We start from the raw sequence: 14,156 nt of genomic DNA on the forward strand, positions 1-14,156 counted from the left end.
GGGAGAGAGAGCGAGCGAGCGAGGGGAGAGAGAGAGCGAGCGAGCGAGGGGAGAGAGATAGCGAGCGAGCGAGGGGAGAGAGAGAGCGAGCGAGCGAGCGGAGAGAGAGCGAGCGAGCGAGGGGAGAGAGAGCGAGCGAGGGGAGAGAGAGAGCGAGCGAGCGAGGGGAGAGAGAGAGCGAGCGAGCGAGCGGAGAGAGAGAGCGAGCGAGCGAGCGAGCGGAGAGAGAGAGCGAGCGAGCGAGGGGAGAGAGAGAGAGCGAGCGAGGGGAGAGAGAGAGAGAGAGAGAGCGAGCGGAGAGAGAGAGAGAGAGAGAGAGAGAGCGAGCGAGCGAGCGGAGAGAGAGAGAGCGAGCGGAGAGAGAGAGAGCGAGCGGAGAGAGAGAGAGAGCGAGCGGAGAGAGAGAGAGAGCGAGCAGAGAGAGAGAGCGAGCGGAGAGAGAGAGAGAGAGCGAGCGGAGAGAGAGAGAGAGAGCGAGCGGAGAGAGAGAGAGAGAGCGAGCGGAGAGAGAGAGAGAGAGAGAGCGAGGGGAGAGAGAGAGCGAGCGGAGAGAGAGAGCGAGCGGAGAGAGAGAGCGAGCGGAGAGAGAGAGAGCGAGCGGAGAGAGAGCGAGCGAGCGAGGGGAGAGAGCGAGCGAGCGAGGGGAGAGAGCGAGCGAGCGAGGGGAGAGAGCGAGCGAGCGAGGGGAGAGAGCGAGCGAGCGAGGGGAGAGAGCGAGCGAGCGAGCGAGGGGAGAGAGCGAGCGAGCGAGCGAGGGGAGAGAGCGAGCGAGCGGAGAGAGCGAGCGAGGGGAGAGAGCGAGCGAGGGGAGAGAGCGAGCGAGGGGAGAGAGCGAGCGAGGGGAGAGAGCGAGCGAGGGGAGAGAGCGAGCGAGGGGAGAGAGCGAGCGAGCGAGGGGAGAGAGCGAGCGAGCGAGGGGAGAGAGCGAGCGAGCGGAGAGAGCGAGCGAGGGGAGAGAGCGAGCGAGGGGAGAGAGCGAGCGAGGGGAGAGAGCGAGCGAGGGGAGAGAGCGAGCGAGGGGAGAGAGCGAGCGAGGGGAGAGAGCGAGCGAGGGGAGAGAGCGAGCGAGCGGAGAGAGCGAGCGAGCGGAGAGAGCGAGCGAGGGGAGAGAGCGAGCGAGGGGAGAGAGCGAGCGAGGGGAGAGAGCGAGGGAGGGGAGAGAGCGAGGGAGACTGAGCAGAGAGTGAGGGAGACTGAGCAGAGAGTGAGGGAGACTGAGCAGAGAGTGAGGGAGACTGAGCAGAGAGTGAGGGAGACTGAGCAGAGAGTGAGGGAGACTGAGCAGAGAGTGAGGGAGACTGAGCAGAGAGTGAGGGAGACTGAGCAGAGAGGGAAATTGGGAGAAATGGGGAGGGAGGAAGTTGGGGAGGGAGCAGAGAGAAGCATGGATGAGAAAGACGTCCCTTCAGAAAGTATTCACTAGACTTTGTTATTGCTTTACAGCCTGAATTTAAAATGGATTATGTTGAGATTTGTCATCACTGGCCTACACACAATACCCCATAACGTCAAAGTGGAATTCTGTTTATCTACATTTTTACAAATGAAAAGCTGAAATGTCTTAAGTCAATAAGTATTCAACCACTGTTATGGCAAGCCTAAATAAGTTCCCGGAGTAAAGATTTGCTTAACTCACATAATAAGTTGCATTGACTCACTGTGTTTAACATGATTTTTTAAATGACTACCTCATTTCTTTGCCCCACACAATTTTTTTCTCCCTCAGATGAGTAGTGAATTACAAGCACAGATTCAACCACAACGACCAAGAAGGTTTTCCAATGCCTCACAAAGAAGGGCACCTATTGGTACAGAGTTTAATGGCTGTGATAGGAGAAAATGTAGGATTGTAGATTTAGTTACTTCACAATACTAATCTAATTGACAGAGTGAAAGGAACACAAAAATATTCCAAAACATACATCCTGTTTGCAACAAGGCACTAAAGTAACACTGCAAAAAATGTGGCAAAGGAATTTAATTATCGTCCTGAATACAAAGTGTTATGTTTGGGGCAAATCCAACAGATTACTGAGTACCACTCCATGTTTTCAAACATAGTGGTGGCTGCATCATGTTATGGGTATGTAACCATTAAGGACTGGAGAGTTTTTCCAGGATAAAAATAAATAAATAAATGGAGCTAAGCACAGGCAAAATCCTAGAGGAAAACCTGGTTCAGTCTGCTTTCCACCAGACACCGGGATATGAATTCACCTTTCAGCAGGACAATAACCTAAAACACAAGGCCAAATCTACACGGGAGTTGCTTGCTTGAAAATCTATGGCAAGACTTAAATGGTTTTCTAGCAACCAATTTGACAGAGCTTGAAGAATTTTGAAAATAATAATAGGCAAATATTGTACAATCCAGGTATGTAAAGCTCTTAGAGACTTACGTATTGACTCAGGAGTGTGAATACTTATGTAAATGAGATATTACATTTTTAACAAATTTGCTAACACTTCTAAAAAACATTTTCTCAATTAGTCATTATGGGGTATCGTGTTTAGATGGGTGAGAAAAATTATCTATTTAATCCATTTTGAATTCAGGCTGTAACAAAATGTGGAATAACTCAAGGGGTTTGAATACTTTCTGAAGGCACTCTATCTGTAATTATTCAGAAGCAGCCCTGGGTTCTTATGGGTAAAAAAGCATGAGAACAAATTAATCCAAACAAGAAAATACCCAACCCAGTTAGGAGTGGTGTGTGTGTGTGGTGTGTATGTGTGTGTTTGTGGGTGGTGTGTGTCAAACAAGTGCATCTAACCATAAAGTTATGAATACAACTACTGTTCCCTGAAGGAGGGAAACGAGGTACAACACACAAGTGAAGTGTGTGTCTAACTTTTGTTGCAGGGCATGCATACGAACACACGTCTAACCCATTTCTCCTGGTACATATTTAAAAACGTTTGTCATTTCTCCAGCAATAATGAAATTAGAATTCAAGCTTTTTCTCTCCCATCCATCCCCTACAATAGGAAAAGCTTTACATATTTCCTAATTCATATACAAAGACTGAATGTTGATTGTCTGAAAGACGTGGTATATCAGACCGTATACCATGTGTACAACATTTTTAAAACTTTTTACTGTTCTAATTACGTTGATAACCAGTTTATAATTGCAATAAGGCACCTTGGGGGTTTGTGGAATATGGCCAATATACCACGACTAAGGGCTGTATCCAAGCACTGTATCCTTAGCCGTGGTTTATTGGCCATATAACACACCTCCTCTGGCCTTATTGCTTAAATAAACCGTGTGTGTCGGTACAGTTCAGTACCTTGAGCTGATCTTTTCCAGTGCGAACCACTAGGACCTCCTCTCCCACAACCTCCATCTCCTCAGGATGCCCACTGACCGCCTGCCTCCCCAGGACACTGCTTCCCTCCTGGGGATGGTGTTGCTCCAAGTGCCCCTGGTTCCACTGGACCTCTGGAAGATGGCTCTGATCTGTCTCCCCAATACATTGTGGTTCCTTAAGTGTTCAAAAAAAGTTTTGGGTAAGTAAACCTAGTCATATTGCACATATTCATAGACTAATTGCTTGGTTATCTATAAAACCAGACAAGCTTGATCATTTGGGTGAACTATACCTTTAAAGCAGCGTGACTATCTAATCTTAGCCATTGAGAGCTATAGGGTGACGCAGATGGTGCAGGCTTTTGTTCTAGCATTGCACAAACACAACTAATTGAACACACTTGCTTTATTACTTCCATGAAATTAGGTGGACTTCCCCTTTAAAGCCTGTACATAGAGTTCACAGTAATCCCATTCATGTTGCTATGACAACCAGCCCACAAGCATCTTTGTGTTTAGTAACCCATTTCTTTCCACAGAGACACTAATGACATGTTCTGACCCATGGAGAGATACATGCTCATAGAGTTGGGATTGGATTGACATACAATCAAATCTGACAAAGACCGTATGATCGAAATACTGCATTAAACTATAGAGTCAGCCTTTGCAACAGTGTGGATACTTACATTCCTTTCATTCATTCAGCCAGAGGCTCACCTCATTGTTACACATGCGGTCCTGCTGTGTGGCGTTGCCGTCTGTCCGGAGGTCCATCCCTAGGGGGCGACCTTGCGCTTGGCCGTCATTCTGCGTTGGAGACGGGCCCTTCCTCTTCTGCGTCTTTTTCTGCGCGACTTGACCGTCGCCTTTCGCCCTTTTCTGTCGGAAGCTAGCAAGCTACGCAGGAAGGACAGGGAGAGGTAGAGGGACACGTAGGTCAGGAGGGCTGAACACCACCACACTATCAGCATGTTAGGGGTTAGAAGTCAGAGTTCACCAAAGTCCATCAAAGTTAAAATCCATCATTCCGATCAAGGAATAAAAGGCCAAAGTGCCAATCAATCATCCCAGTGATTAAAGAAGTCAGAAAAGGCTAGAGGTTTAAGGGGTGAAGGTTTTCATCCACCCAATGAGCAAGAACAAGAGTTTGATTCAGATAATCTTCCCAGCACTCAGGTAACATCCCTGATTGAACCAGCAGAGAATGAAAGCCACAGCACATTGCCAGTCCAAAGCAGTCAACCAGCCAGTCTCCACTTAGTCCTAACAGTCGTCCTCCCAGCATCTCTCCGTGGATATCCCAAAACCACTATCACTGGTTCCCAACAAAGCGATCGGAAAAACCTCCTGACATTTTGAAGGCCAAGTGCACTGATTCAGTCCGTGTAATTGTGCATCTTTCAACATCCCTGTCTCTCTCTCTCACTCCCTCTCTCTCTCTCCTATAAGCAGCTTAAAATCAGATTACAGTGGTTCAGAGACCCTCGTATAACGCTCCACCTCTGACGCTCTCTCTCCCCACGCAGCCTTTCTCTCCCTTTCAAATCGTCAAACCAATCTATCAATCCCACACAGATAAGACAACACACACGGCAGACAAGCACACTAGTCTCAATATGACACTTCAACCTCCCGCCGAGGGTTGGGACGGCAGTGTAATGCAGAGAACGCAGGAGGAGCTTTGTCTCCAGCCCAAAGTGTGTGTCAAGGTGGTAGCACATGTTTTGTTCCAACCCAAGCAAACCCGTAACAAGCCGACCCATGCCATGTCCAGCCCCAGAACTCATGTTGCATTGAGCAGTGCTACTGACCCATAAGAGTGTGAGTGTGAGTGTATGTGTGTGTTTCAATGCCTGATCTCTACATGTGGGCTGTTCTACTCGATTGAAGTCTGCCCAGCTTTCAGCAGATACTGTACACACCCACTCTACACCCACTCACCATCCTCAGCCTCCTGTGTCTGACTGTGATAAAGTGAGACTTAGCTGTAGTCGAAGACGCTGCTCTACACACTAACACTATCAGACAGGCAGCTCTGTGTGTGTACGTATGTAGGCTGTGTGTTCAAACTGAAGACTGGAGCTTCGTATGCCTCAAATCAAAAGACAACTGATGCAGACGTGGCACATCACCATAGCAACAGCTGCCATAAGTGGCTCACTGACGATTTCACAATTAAGTACAGCATGAAAAAGCCTACTGTAGCATATGTCATGCCCATTTGTTTTCAACTTTTCTAATACTGTTGCTATATTTGAGGGCATACTAGTTCCCTCAGAAGTGTCATGTGAGGGTTGGGACGTTAACGGCAAGAGAAGGCCTACTGGGATCCAATGTGTTCTGTTATCTGAAACTGCACCCTTTTTTCTATACTATTTCAGACCAGTGTTTCCCAACCGTGGTCCTTGAGTACCCCTAGCAGTACACAGTTTCATTGTAGCCCTGGACAAACGCACCTCATTCATCTCATTGAGGGCTTCATGATTAGTTGTCAAGTTAAACCAGGCATGCTTGTCCAGGGTTACAATAAAAACGTGTACTGTTGGGGGTACTGGAGGACCAGAGGCAAGGTTTAGTGTCATGGCGCCATCTGATGGTGTGTGTTCACATTGACACACCTGCTATGATATCAGAGAGCCAGAGAACTCAACCATTAGGGGGGGGGGGGGGGGGGGACACAACAACAACTGAAGACTGATTGTGGATTAGTGTCTACGGGGACAACTTAAATCATGTGGAAATAAATGAACAGAAGTCTCTGTGTGGTGCATTTCTATCAGTCCCATCCACAAAAACAGAACCCCAAAAACAGACAGAGGCAAGACAGTGATGAGTTAACAACATCCCAAAACAGATCAATAGATCCCATAGATAGACCAGGGGGTGGTCAAACCCCCACATGCAGAGCTGGAGCTACCAGACTTTTTGCTGCTAATCAGCTGCTCACCAGGACCTTGATAAGCTGAATCAGGTGTGTTGGAGCACGGCTGGTGCAAAATGCCTGAATAATACTCAGTATCTCTCCTGGAGGAAGGTTGGCCACCCCTGTTCTAGATCAATAGACAGAATCACCACAACCCAAGAGCCATGCCACCCCTCACTTCACTTACCAACTGACTGTGCTGCATGTTGGTGGATTTCTGTCATAATAACAATGGTTTATCAATTAAGGTACTGTGAACAAAGTCATCATACACCTGCTGCGAGAGCATCACCCAGGTTTGAGGTGTGCCAAAAATAGGTAGATCACACATCCTTTCAAGACTCGGGTGAGCCTGTCAGATATCTCATATTCTATAGCACATGCAAATCTAAATTAACAACAACTGTTGGGAGAAAGCCACCCCAAGCAGAAGGTCATACCCGAAGCGATATAGACACCGTTGTTGGGAATGGCAGGGTGGATGCTCAGGTGACGGGTCAAGACATTTTCTCTAAAGTCTGCGCGGATTATAGGGTCGTTATTTTACATTGACCTGCCTGGTCTTGAAATTTTAAACCTCAGTGGTAGTGTTTCACACCTCTCCACGCATTGCAAATATCGGATCACCTGCGTAGAATTGTGCATATGATGTGTATCTCAAACGCAACCACATACACATACGAACCCAATCCTGGCTGCCATCATCACCTGCATCGACTTGGCAAGCAGGGATGATACTCTTCCAGTAAGCGGCCCACACTAATTAGTAAACAGAAGGGGAATAGATTTGGGCTGGGTAGCAAACTGAATAAGATCCCGTTTCTACAACAACTAGCCAAATCCCAACTACGTTAATAATCAGTAGTAAACTGGGTGCATTTAGTTAAGTCAAACAGTAGATGAGACAATAGGGTTGTTCAAATTGGCAGTATAACGTCAGCTGGGTTGTTGAGTCAACCGTAGAACAATACCAACATTTGTTTTAGTAAGCCACAAATTGGGTCATTATAAATCATGAATAACAAAGGGTTTAGCTAGTTACTATACTGTAGCTAGTTTAGACTCGGCTAACCATAGCCACATCGATTCAACTAGTTGCTAAAACTTGAACTTACGCAAGGACCTTTATCAAGCAACTGCAACCTATTACTTTATTGTACGACAATGTTGCTGATACTGATACGTTTAGCTAGGTTAGCTTGATGGCTAGACAGCTACTTTGATGCATTACCCATAAGTCGTTACTAACCTTTGCTCTTCCAGCATCTAGTTTCCTCTGTCGTTCATCTTCGTCCATGTCTTGGTTGAAACACAACCATTAAAGGTTAAGGACAAATGTCCTAAAATCGCTGATTATTCCACCAATACCTTTCACTTTCTTGTGCCTCGGATGCAAAATCTTTGGAACAACTGTCAATATGAAATTCAATATGGCCGCCATGTCGTTTTAGCACCGCCCTTATCACGTTTCCTCCGCTAACATGGCCAATCAACACACTCGGAGCGAATTTCACAGCCAATGGAAATCATGCTCTCTAAGTGTTTACATGCACAGTCAAAAACTCCTTCCCATATTCTACAGGTCCCTTACTGACAAGTTGGAAACCAATCAGAGGACTAAATGGTGAAGCTAAACTTGGATTGATAAGGGAATTAGCCAATACATATAGAGAGTTACAAAAATAGTCCACCAATACAATATTTTATTTTAATGTGTGCGTGTTTTTGACTGGATCAATTAAGCTTTTTAAACCAACTACTCCACCTTTGCAAACGGCGCGCTAAATGCCCGGGGGAAATTAGTTAACCAGTAGCAGCATAGTTTTGGGTTGCCCAAACTCAACTGTCAACTGATGTATCTTGACGACGGATTTAGTCCGCTAACTACATATTAGAGCTCTTCATGGGTCCATCCGAACACGATTACCCGGTGCGGGTCCAAAATTCAAACGTGTGCAGGTTGGGTCCGGTTGAGTTGCATTTACACAGGCAGCACAATTCAGATATATTTTCCTCTAATCTTTTCAATGAGATCTTTTTCAGATCTGATCTGATTGGTCAAAATACCAGTTAGGGACAGATCGAAATGTACTGGGGGGAGTGATGGTCCAAATAGGTAGGGTTGTCAAACTCGTTTTTTTGCTTTGGGGAGGGTTGTGTATTTTCTGGGGGGGGCTTTAACTTAATAAGCTATTATTAAGCTTTATCTACTTCAGGCCTATGATATGACAGCAGTGCACCCCAGTGTTCCAACTGACTCTGACAGTTGAATTTGAGGGGAGTAAGACTATTTCAGGCCTACCAGAGTTTTACTCCTGTAATCTAACAATATAATGCTTATCTTTATACAAAATATTTTGATTAATATATATATATATATGACTTAGCCTCCTGTATGTCTATATCTGTATAGCAGACATAGCATGCCACTGGCATTTCTATCTATATCTCTCTGGGTGAGGCCTAAGCTTTTCTTATTTTATATAGGATATATATATATATATATATATATTTAAAAATATATCTTTAATTTTTTTAATTTGTTATAGGCTGTTTTTAAAGACGTAAATGTGGCTCATTTGGTCAATATCTCTCATTTATTGATGGCGGGTCTGAATGCATATGGATGTCTGATACATTTTCTCAAATGTCTGGTAAATTAAAATCTTCTGTATCATATCCGGTGCCAAGTTTTCCTAAAAGAATATCTGAAATGTCATATTAATACTTTTTTGTTGTTGTACTTTTACTGCTTTTTCTCCCCAATTGGTAGTTTCAGTCTTGTCCCATCACTGCAACTCCCCTACGAACTCGGGAGAGGTGAAGGTTGAGAGCCATGCGACCTCTGAAACACAACCCTGCCAAGCCACACTGCTCACTTAACCTGGCAACACGAATATGTCAGAGGAAACACTGTCCAACTGGTGACTGAAGTCAGCTTGTAGGCTCTCCTCCACAAGGAGTCTCTAGAGTGTGATGGAACAAGGAAATCCCAGCCAGCCAAACCCTCCCTTAACCCGGACGACGCTGGGTCAATTGTGTGCTGCCTCATGAGTCTCCCGGTCACAGCCAGCTGTGACACAGCCTGGGATTGAACCCGGGTCTATAATGACACCTCAAGCACTGCAATGCCTTAGACCGCTGTGCCACTCGGGAGGCCCTAGGCATATTGTTTTTATGACGATTTTTGAATATTGCCATGAAAATCTGTCGCCAATTGGATGGAAGATTGCTAGTCCAGTGTCACTTTGAATATGCCTGCACATCATGGTTCACCAGCAGCCCCAAACATCTAAAAAAAATAAGCTACTGTACCAGCCAAACAAGCTTGCAAGAATTGTACTTAAACTCCCCCCTCATACTCATCTGGAGGATGAGCATTTTTTCATGTCTGTCTCTGTAATGTGTCTGTATCTATGTAATTGCATATGTATTTATGTAAAAAGAATAGGGACAACAATATATGTATTATTTTTTTACTGACAAATAAAATCTATCAATCAATTCAAACTGTGCAGCAGCCAATTGATGAATGGAAAGAGACATCTGTTACAAGACACCAAAAAGTCAAGCCCTACATTCTATACTGGGTAAGCCTGCAAGGTAGGGAGGAATGTATTTTCTGTTTGTCAAGATTGACACTTGGTATTTATTAGGATCCCCATTAGCCACTGCAAAAGCATCAGCTACTCTTCCTGGGGTCCACATAAACATGACATAGTACAGAACATTAGTAGTCAAGGACTGAAATACATACATTTAAAACGTCACACACAGCCGACATATCAGTACATACACACAATATCTAGGACTAATACAAAGTACAGTGCAAATGAGGTGTTCTTAAATCAGAGTTACCTGGGGTGGCAGAGAGTTCCATGTAGTCATGGCTCTATTTAATACTGTGCGTTTCCCAGCCTCGGTTCTGGACCTGGGGACTAGTCTATTTATTGTGGTGTTGAAAATACAAACCATGACATTGAAGTGCACGAAGTCGGCATGCTTTGCTTATTGGTTGTGTGGTGCATTAGCACCGAAACCAGCCCCTCTCCCCCAGTAAATTTCGATCAGAATTGGGCTGCCTGTGTGAACACAGCCTTTGATTGTCAACTGGTCTTGGGTCTATGTAACTACAGCCGATGACCAGAGTGAGCCCAAATGGACACAACCCCTGGCTCTGTATAACCTATAGCCTTCAAACTCAATGCTGGACCTCAAAGCCCGTTCCACTACTTTTTTTCCATTGTTCCCCTCCAGATCAGGCACTTATTTAGACCTAGGACACCAATTGGGTGTAATTAATTACCAGATAGAACAGAAAACCAGCAGGCTCTGGACCTCATGGGGTAAGAGTTGAATACCCCTGACCTATAGCATATTTATTTTAAGCAATTAAGGTGAATGTATCGACTTATAGAAGGCCTAGCCAACATATAATGATCTATTCGTCAACTAGAAGAGCAGCTTGGCTGATAAACATCATTTTTTTGTCACCCTTGTATGTTAGGGTATGGGTCGTGTCTAGCTCGGGTTGTCCTCGGGTCCATTCAGGTATGGGTCGTGTCTAGCTCGGGTTGTTCTCGGGTCCATTTGGGTATGGGTCTGATTGTTTTCAGGTCCGGGCACTGGCGGACTTACCATTAAACAGAAATAATACCTCTGCTTGAGGCATAAATACATAAGAATAAAATTGCAGTAAGGCCAAATTCGATGTTTAATCAAATACATTTTTTCATATAGATTTTTGATACCTACATGGGTCCTAAATTTCAAAAGTAAATAGCTAAATGATCCTTGGTATGACCATCTTAAAACAATTCCATAGGTTAGCTTAATAGAAATCCAGCCCGAGCCCTTAGACTCTATGGGGTTAAAAGGTCATATCTTTTTAAAGTTAAATTATATGTCTTTACTATAAATCCCTTTTTTTTAAATGAGGTGGGGCAGGGGCCCTCAGACTGGCCTCTGCCTGGGGCCTCCAAATTACTATGTTCGTCCCTGGGTCCGGTTCCAACTTTTTGGACAGGAGAAGACATCCAATCCCTCCAATAAAGACTACATTTATACATTTTCAGCATAGAGCTTCTCATTCCAGATCCTATTTGGGTGCCAATCTGGTATGATTAAATTACCACCCTAGTTTGTACAAATTTCTAACTTTCTGTACATATGACTTTCTATTCTTATCCTAAACAATTTCACTGACCCTTACTTTTACATTTCTTTAGTTGCCTTACTGGGTTGTTGTTCAAGAGAAATACACTGTTTGTGTCAGCTCAGATGGTAAACAGTAACCTAGGATCAAGACCAAAACCAGGAATGGTAACCAAGCAGTAGGCGTGGCTTGGTTGGCATAAACAGTTGTGTCCCTTAGTAACCAGGGAGTGGTCTCAGTTTGGCATAGAGACTGAGAGCTGATCGATAGGTTTGTGACATACGGCTAAAGAGCTACAGGTAAATTGGGGACGGGAGAGTGGGGGTGTGTACAGCGGTGACCCTTAGTCACTTATTGTGTGTGTGTGTGTGTGCACAACTTCACAGTGTGGAGAATACAGTACTCTCAGAATGACTGATCCCATGCTTGCCCAGATGACCAGACTCAAACTCAGGCTGCTGGAGAAGGTAATTGATTATTTGATTGATTGAGTTTTTAAAGTTTTGGATATCAAATAATTATCTGATCATTTACTTTGATAGACAGAAAGGCCATGTTTTTAACTTATTAGTGTAACAAAGAGTAGTAAAAGAGATAATGTTTTCTGATGTGAGTTCTGGCTGCACATGGCCTCTTGTTGACTGCTGACTACTCCCCTCCTGCTTGTCTTCATGTCCACAGAGACTGGAGAACGAGAGGGACAACAAGGACAGCAGAGCAGAGTCTGCCCTATCCACCAGTAAGACTACAAAATGTTTGAAAATAAATATTGTAATGAAACGTTGAAGTACAAGCAAACCCTGATTGTTCCTTTTTGTGTGTAAGTTTTCTGATGTTACTCCTAATTCTGATTGGCCAGGGAGTTTTGATGGACAGGCGGATGCGTTGCACAGTGTGCTTAGACAAAAAAAGGACCTGCTGCAAAGACTGAGGGTATGACATCCTTATTATTAAGATATTTATCACCATCATTATCATCAAACTCACATGGTAACTGTCTGTGTGCGTGTTGCCTGCAGGAGCAGCACATGTTGGAGGACCTGAGCAGACCTCACACCTGGGGTGGGACAGGGAGACGGTACCGCCCAGACCTCCTCTTTCCTCCTGTCCCTCTGCCTCCTACTCCGGCCCCCATCCATATCTACCAGCCTGCCCTTGCACCCCCCGCTCCACCCCCGCCACAGCCCCCGCCACAGCCCCCACGCATCATCCAGCAAATGGTGAGACAAAAATCACTCTTTCTCTCCATCTATCTTCCTCTTGCTCTGCTTTTTCTCGTACACACAGACAGCTGATGCTATTTCTCTCTTTCACACAGACAGCTGATGCTATTTCTCTCTTTCACACAGACAGCTGATACGATTTCTCTCTTTCACACAGACAGCTGATACGATTTCTCTCTTGCACACAGACAGCTGATGCGATTTCTCTCTTACACACAGACAGCTGATGCGACTTCTCTCTTTTACACAGACAGCTGATGCGACTTCTCTCTTTCACACAGACAGCTGATGCGACTTCTCTCTTTCACACAGACAGCTGATGCGACTTCTCTCTTTCACACAGACAGCTGATGCTATTTCTCTCTTACACACAGACAGCTGATGCGACTTCTCTCTTGGTCTGTAGTTGCCCCAGCAGCCCACTACCTTCATTCAGCAGTTACCACAGCAACAGCCCCTCATACAACAGATACCCCCTCCTCAGCCTTACCCTGCACCAAGGTCTGGGAGCATCAAAGAAGGTAAACACACACAAATGCAAAGTGCAGCTACTGGTGTGTGTGTATGTGTGTGTATATATATAATGTTAATTTTCATGTATGTATGTATGTGTGTGTGTGTTAGACATGGTGGAGCTGATGTTGATGCAGAATGCTCAGATGCATCAGATCATAATGCACAACATGATGCTGAAAGCAATACCTCCCACGGCCCTGTCACCACCTAACCCAGGACAGGTCCGTTTCACACACACCCACATCATTTATGTAAAAATCAAATCGTATTTGTCACAAGCGCTGAATACAACAGTTGTAAACCTAACCGTGAAATGTTTACTTACAAGCCCTTAACCAACAATGTAATTCAAGAAATAGAGTTAAGAAAATATTACTAAATATATAGAAAAAAAAGAACGAGGGGGTACCGGGGGGGGGGGGGGGGGGGGGGGGTATATAGTCCGGATGGCCATTTGATTAATTGTTCAGCAGTCTTATGGTTCCTGTCACCCACATACCAAAGATAATGCCTTTTTGGAATTCTTAACATCTTATATTTGTTACTTTGTTTTCATCTTGATGTTGACCTCATCCAGGATGTTGTTGTGAGGTCAGCGGTCAAACCAAGAGGAAACGCCGTCCACCACCATCACTACGGCCCCCAGGCCCAACTGCTACCTCCCATTGGCTATCCCATGTGGCCCTCGATGACGTCATCGCTACCTGAAGGGCAGGGCGGGCCTCATATGCCGTCCGTGCAGCATGTGACCGGCCCCATCACGTTGCCCCCACTCAATATGTATTAGCCTAGCCCTGAACAATATTCCCTAACCCCCATCTTCAGATATTGTCTTGTGTGAGCGTTTCATATTTCAAAATATATACACATAGATGATTGATTGTAAAGGTAAAATGTATACATTGATGTTATGTTTGATAAGCATCATTTCGGGTATAGCCAAATATAAGGCTTGAATGGAGAATTTGCTTCTTGGCGCTGGAAACATGTTGTAAATTCAAATCTGTTGGCCTACTATGATTC

At 45.0% G+C, this 14,156-nt stretch overlaps 2 protein-coding genes across 2 annotated transcripts in view; one reads left to right on the forward strand and one right to left on the reverse strand.

The window, feature by feature from the left end:
• LOC139373137 (pericentrin-like) overlaps positions 1–7,654 on the reverse strand; it is a 46,961-nt gene extending 39,307 nt beyond the window's left edge. Inside the window, exons 1-3 of the mRNA XM_071113274.1 lie at positions 7,489–7,654; positions 4,034–4,213; positions 3,294–3,488 (exon numbers count right to left, since the gene is read on the reverse strand). Coding sequence (XP_070969375.1) covers positions 3,294–3,488; positions 4,034–4,213; positions 7,489–7,536 — 423 coding nt within the window. The 5' untranslated portion in view covers positions 7,537–7,654. The remainder of the gene's footprint in view (positions 1–3,293; positions 3,489–4,033; positions 4,214–7,488) is intronic.
• A 4,128-nt stretch (positions 7,655–11,782) lies between these two features.
• Positions 11,783–14,127, forward strand: c18h21orf58 (chromosome 18 C21orf58 homolog). The gene is made up of 7 exons (XM_071112225.1): positions 11,783–11,861; positions 12,076–12,133; positions 12,254–12,327; positions 12,414–12,614; positions 13,024–13,138; positions 13,242–13,354; positions 13,711–14,127. The coding sequence occupies exons 1-7, from the start codon at positions 11,805–11,807 to the stop codon at positions 13,918–13,920; spliced, it is 828 nt and encodes a 275-aa protein (XP_070968326.1). The 5' UTR covers positions 11,783–11,804; the 3' UTR covers positions 13,921–14,127.
• The last annotated feature ends 29 nt before the right edge of the window (positions 14,128–14,156 follow it).

The sequence above is a fragment of the Oncorhynchus clarkii genome, chromosome 18 (assembly GCF_045791955.1).
Source record: "Oncorhynchus clarkii lewisi isolate Uvic-CL-2024 chromosome 18, UVic_Ocla_1.0, whole genome shotgun sequence".
In the NCBI taxonomy this organism is placed as follows: domain Eukaryota; kingdom Metazoa; phylum Chordata; class Actinopteri; order Salmoniformes; family Salmonidae; genus Oncorhynchus; species Oncorhynchus clarkii.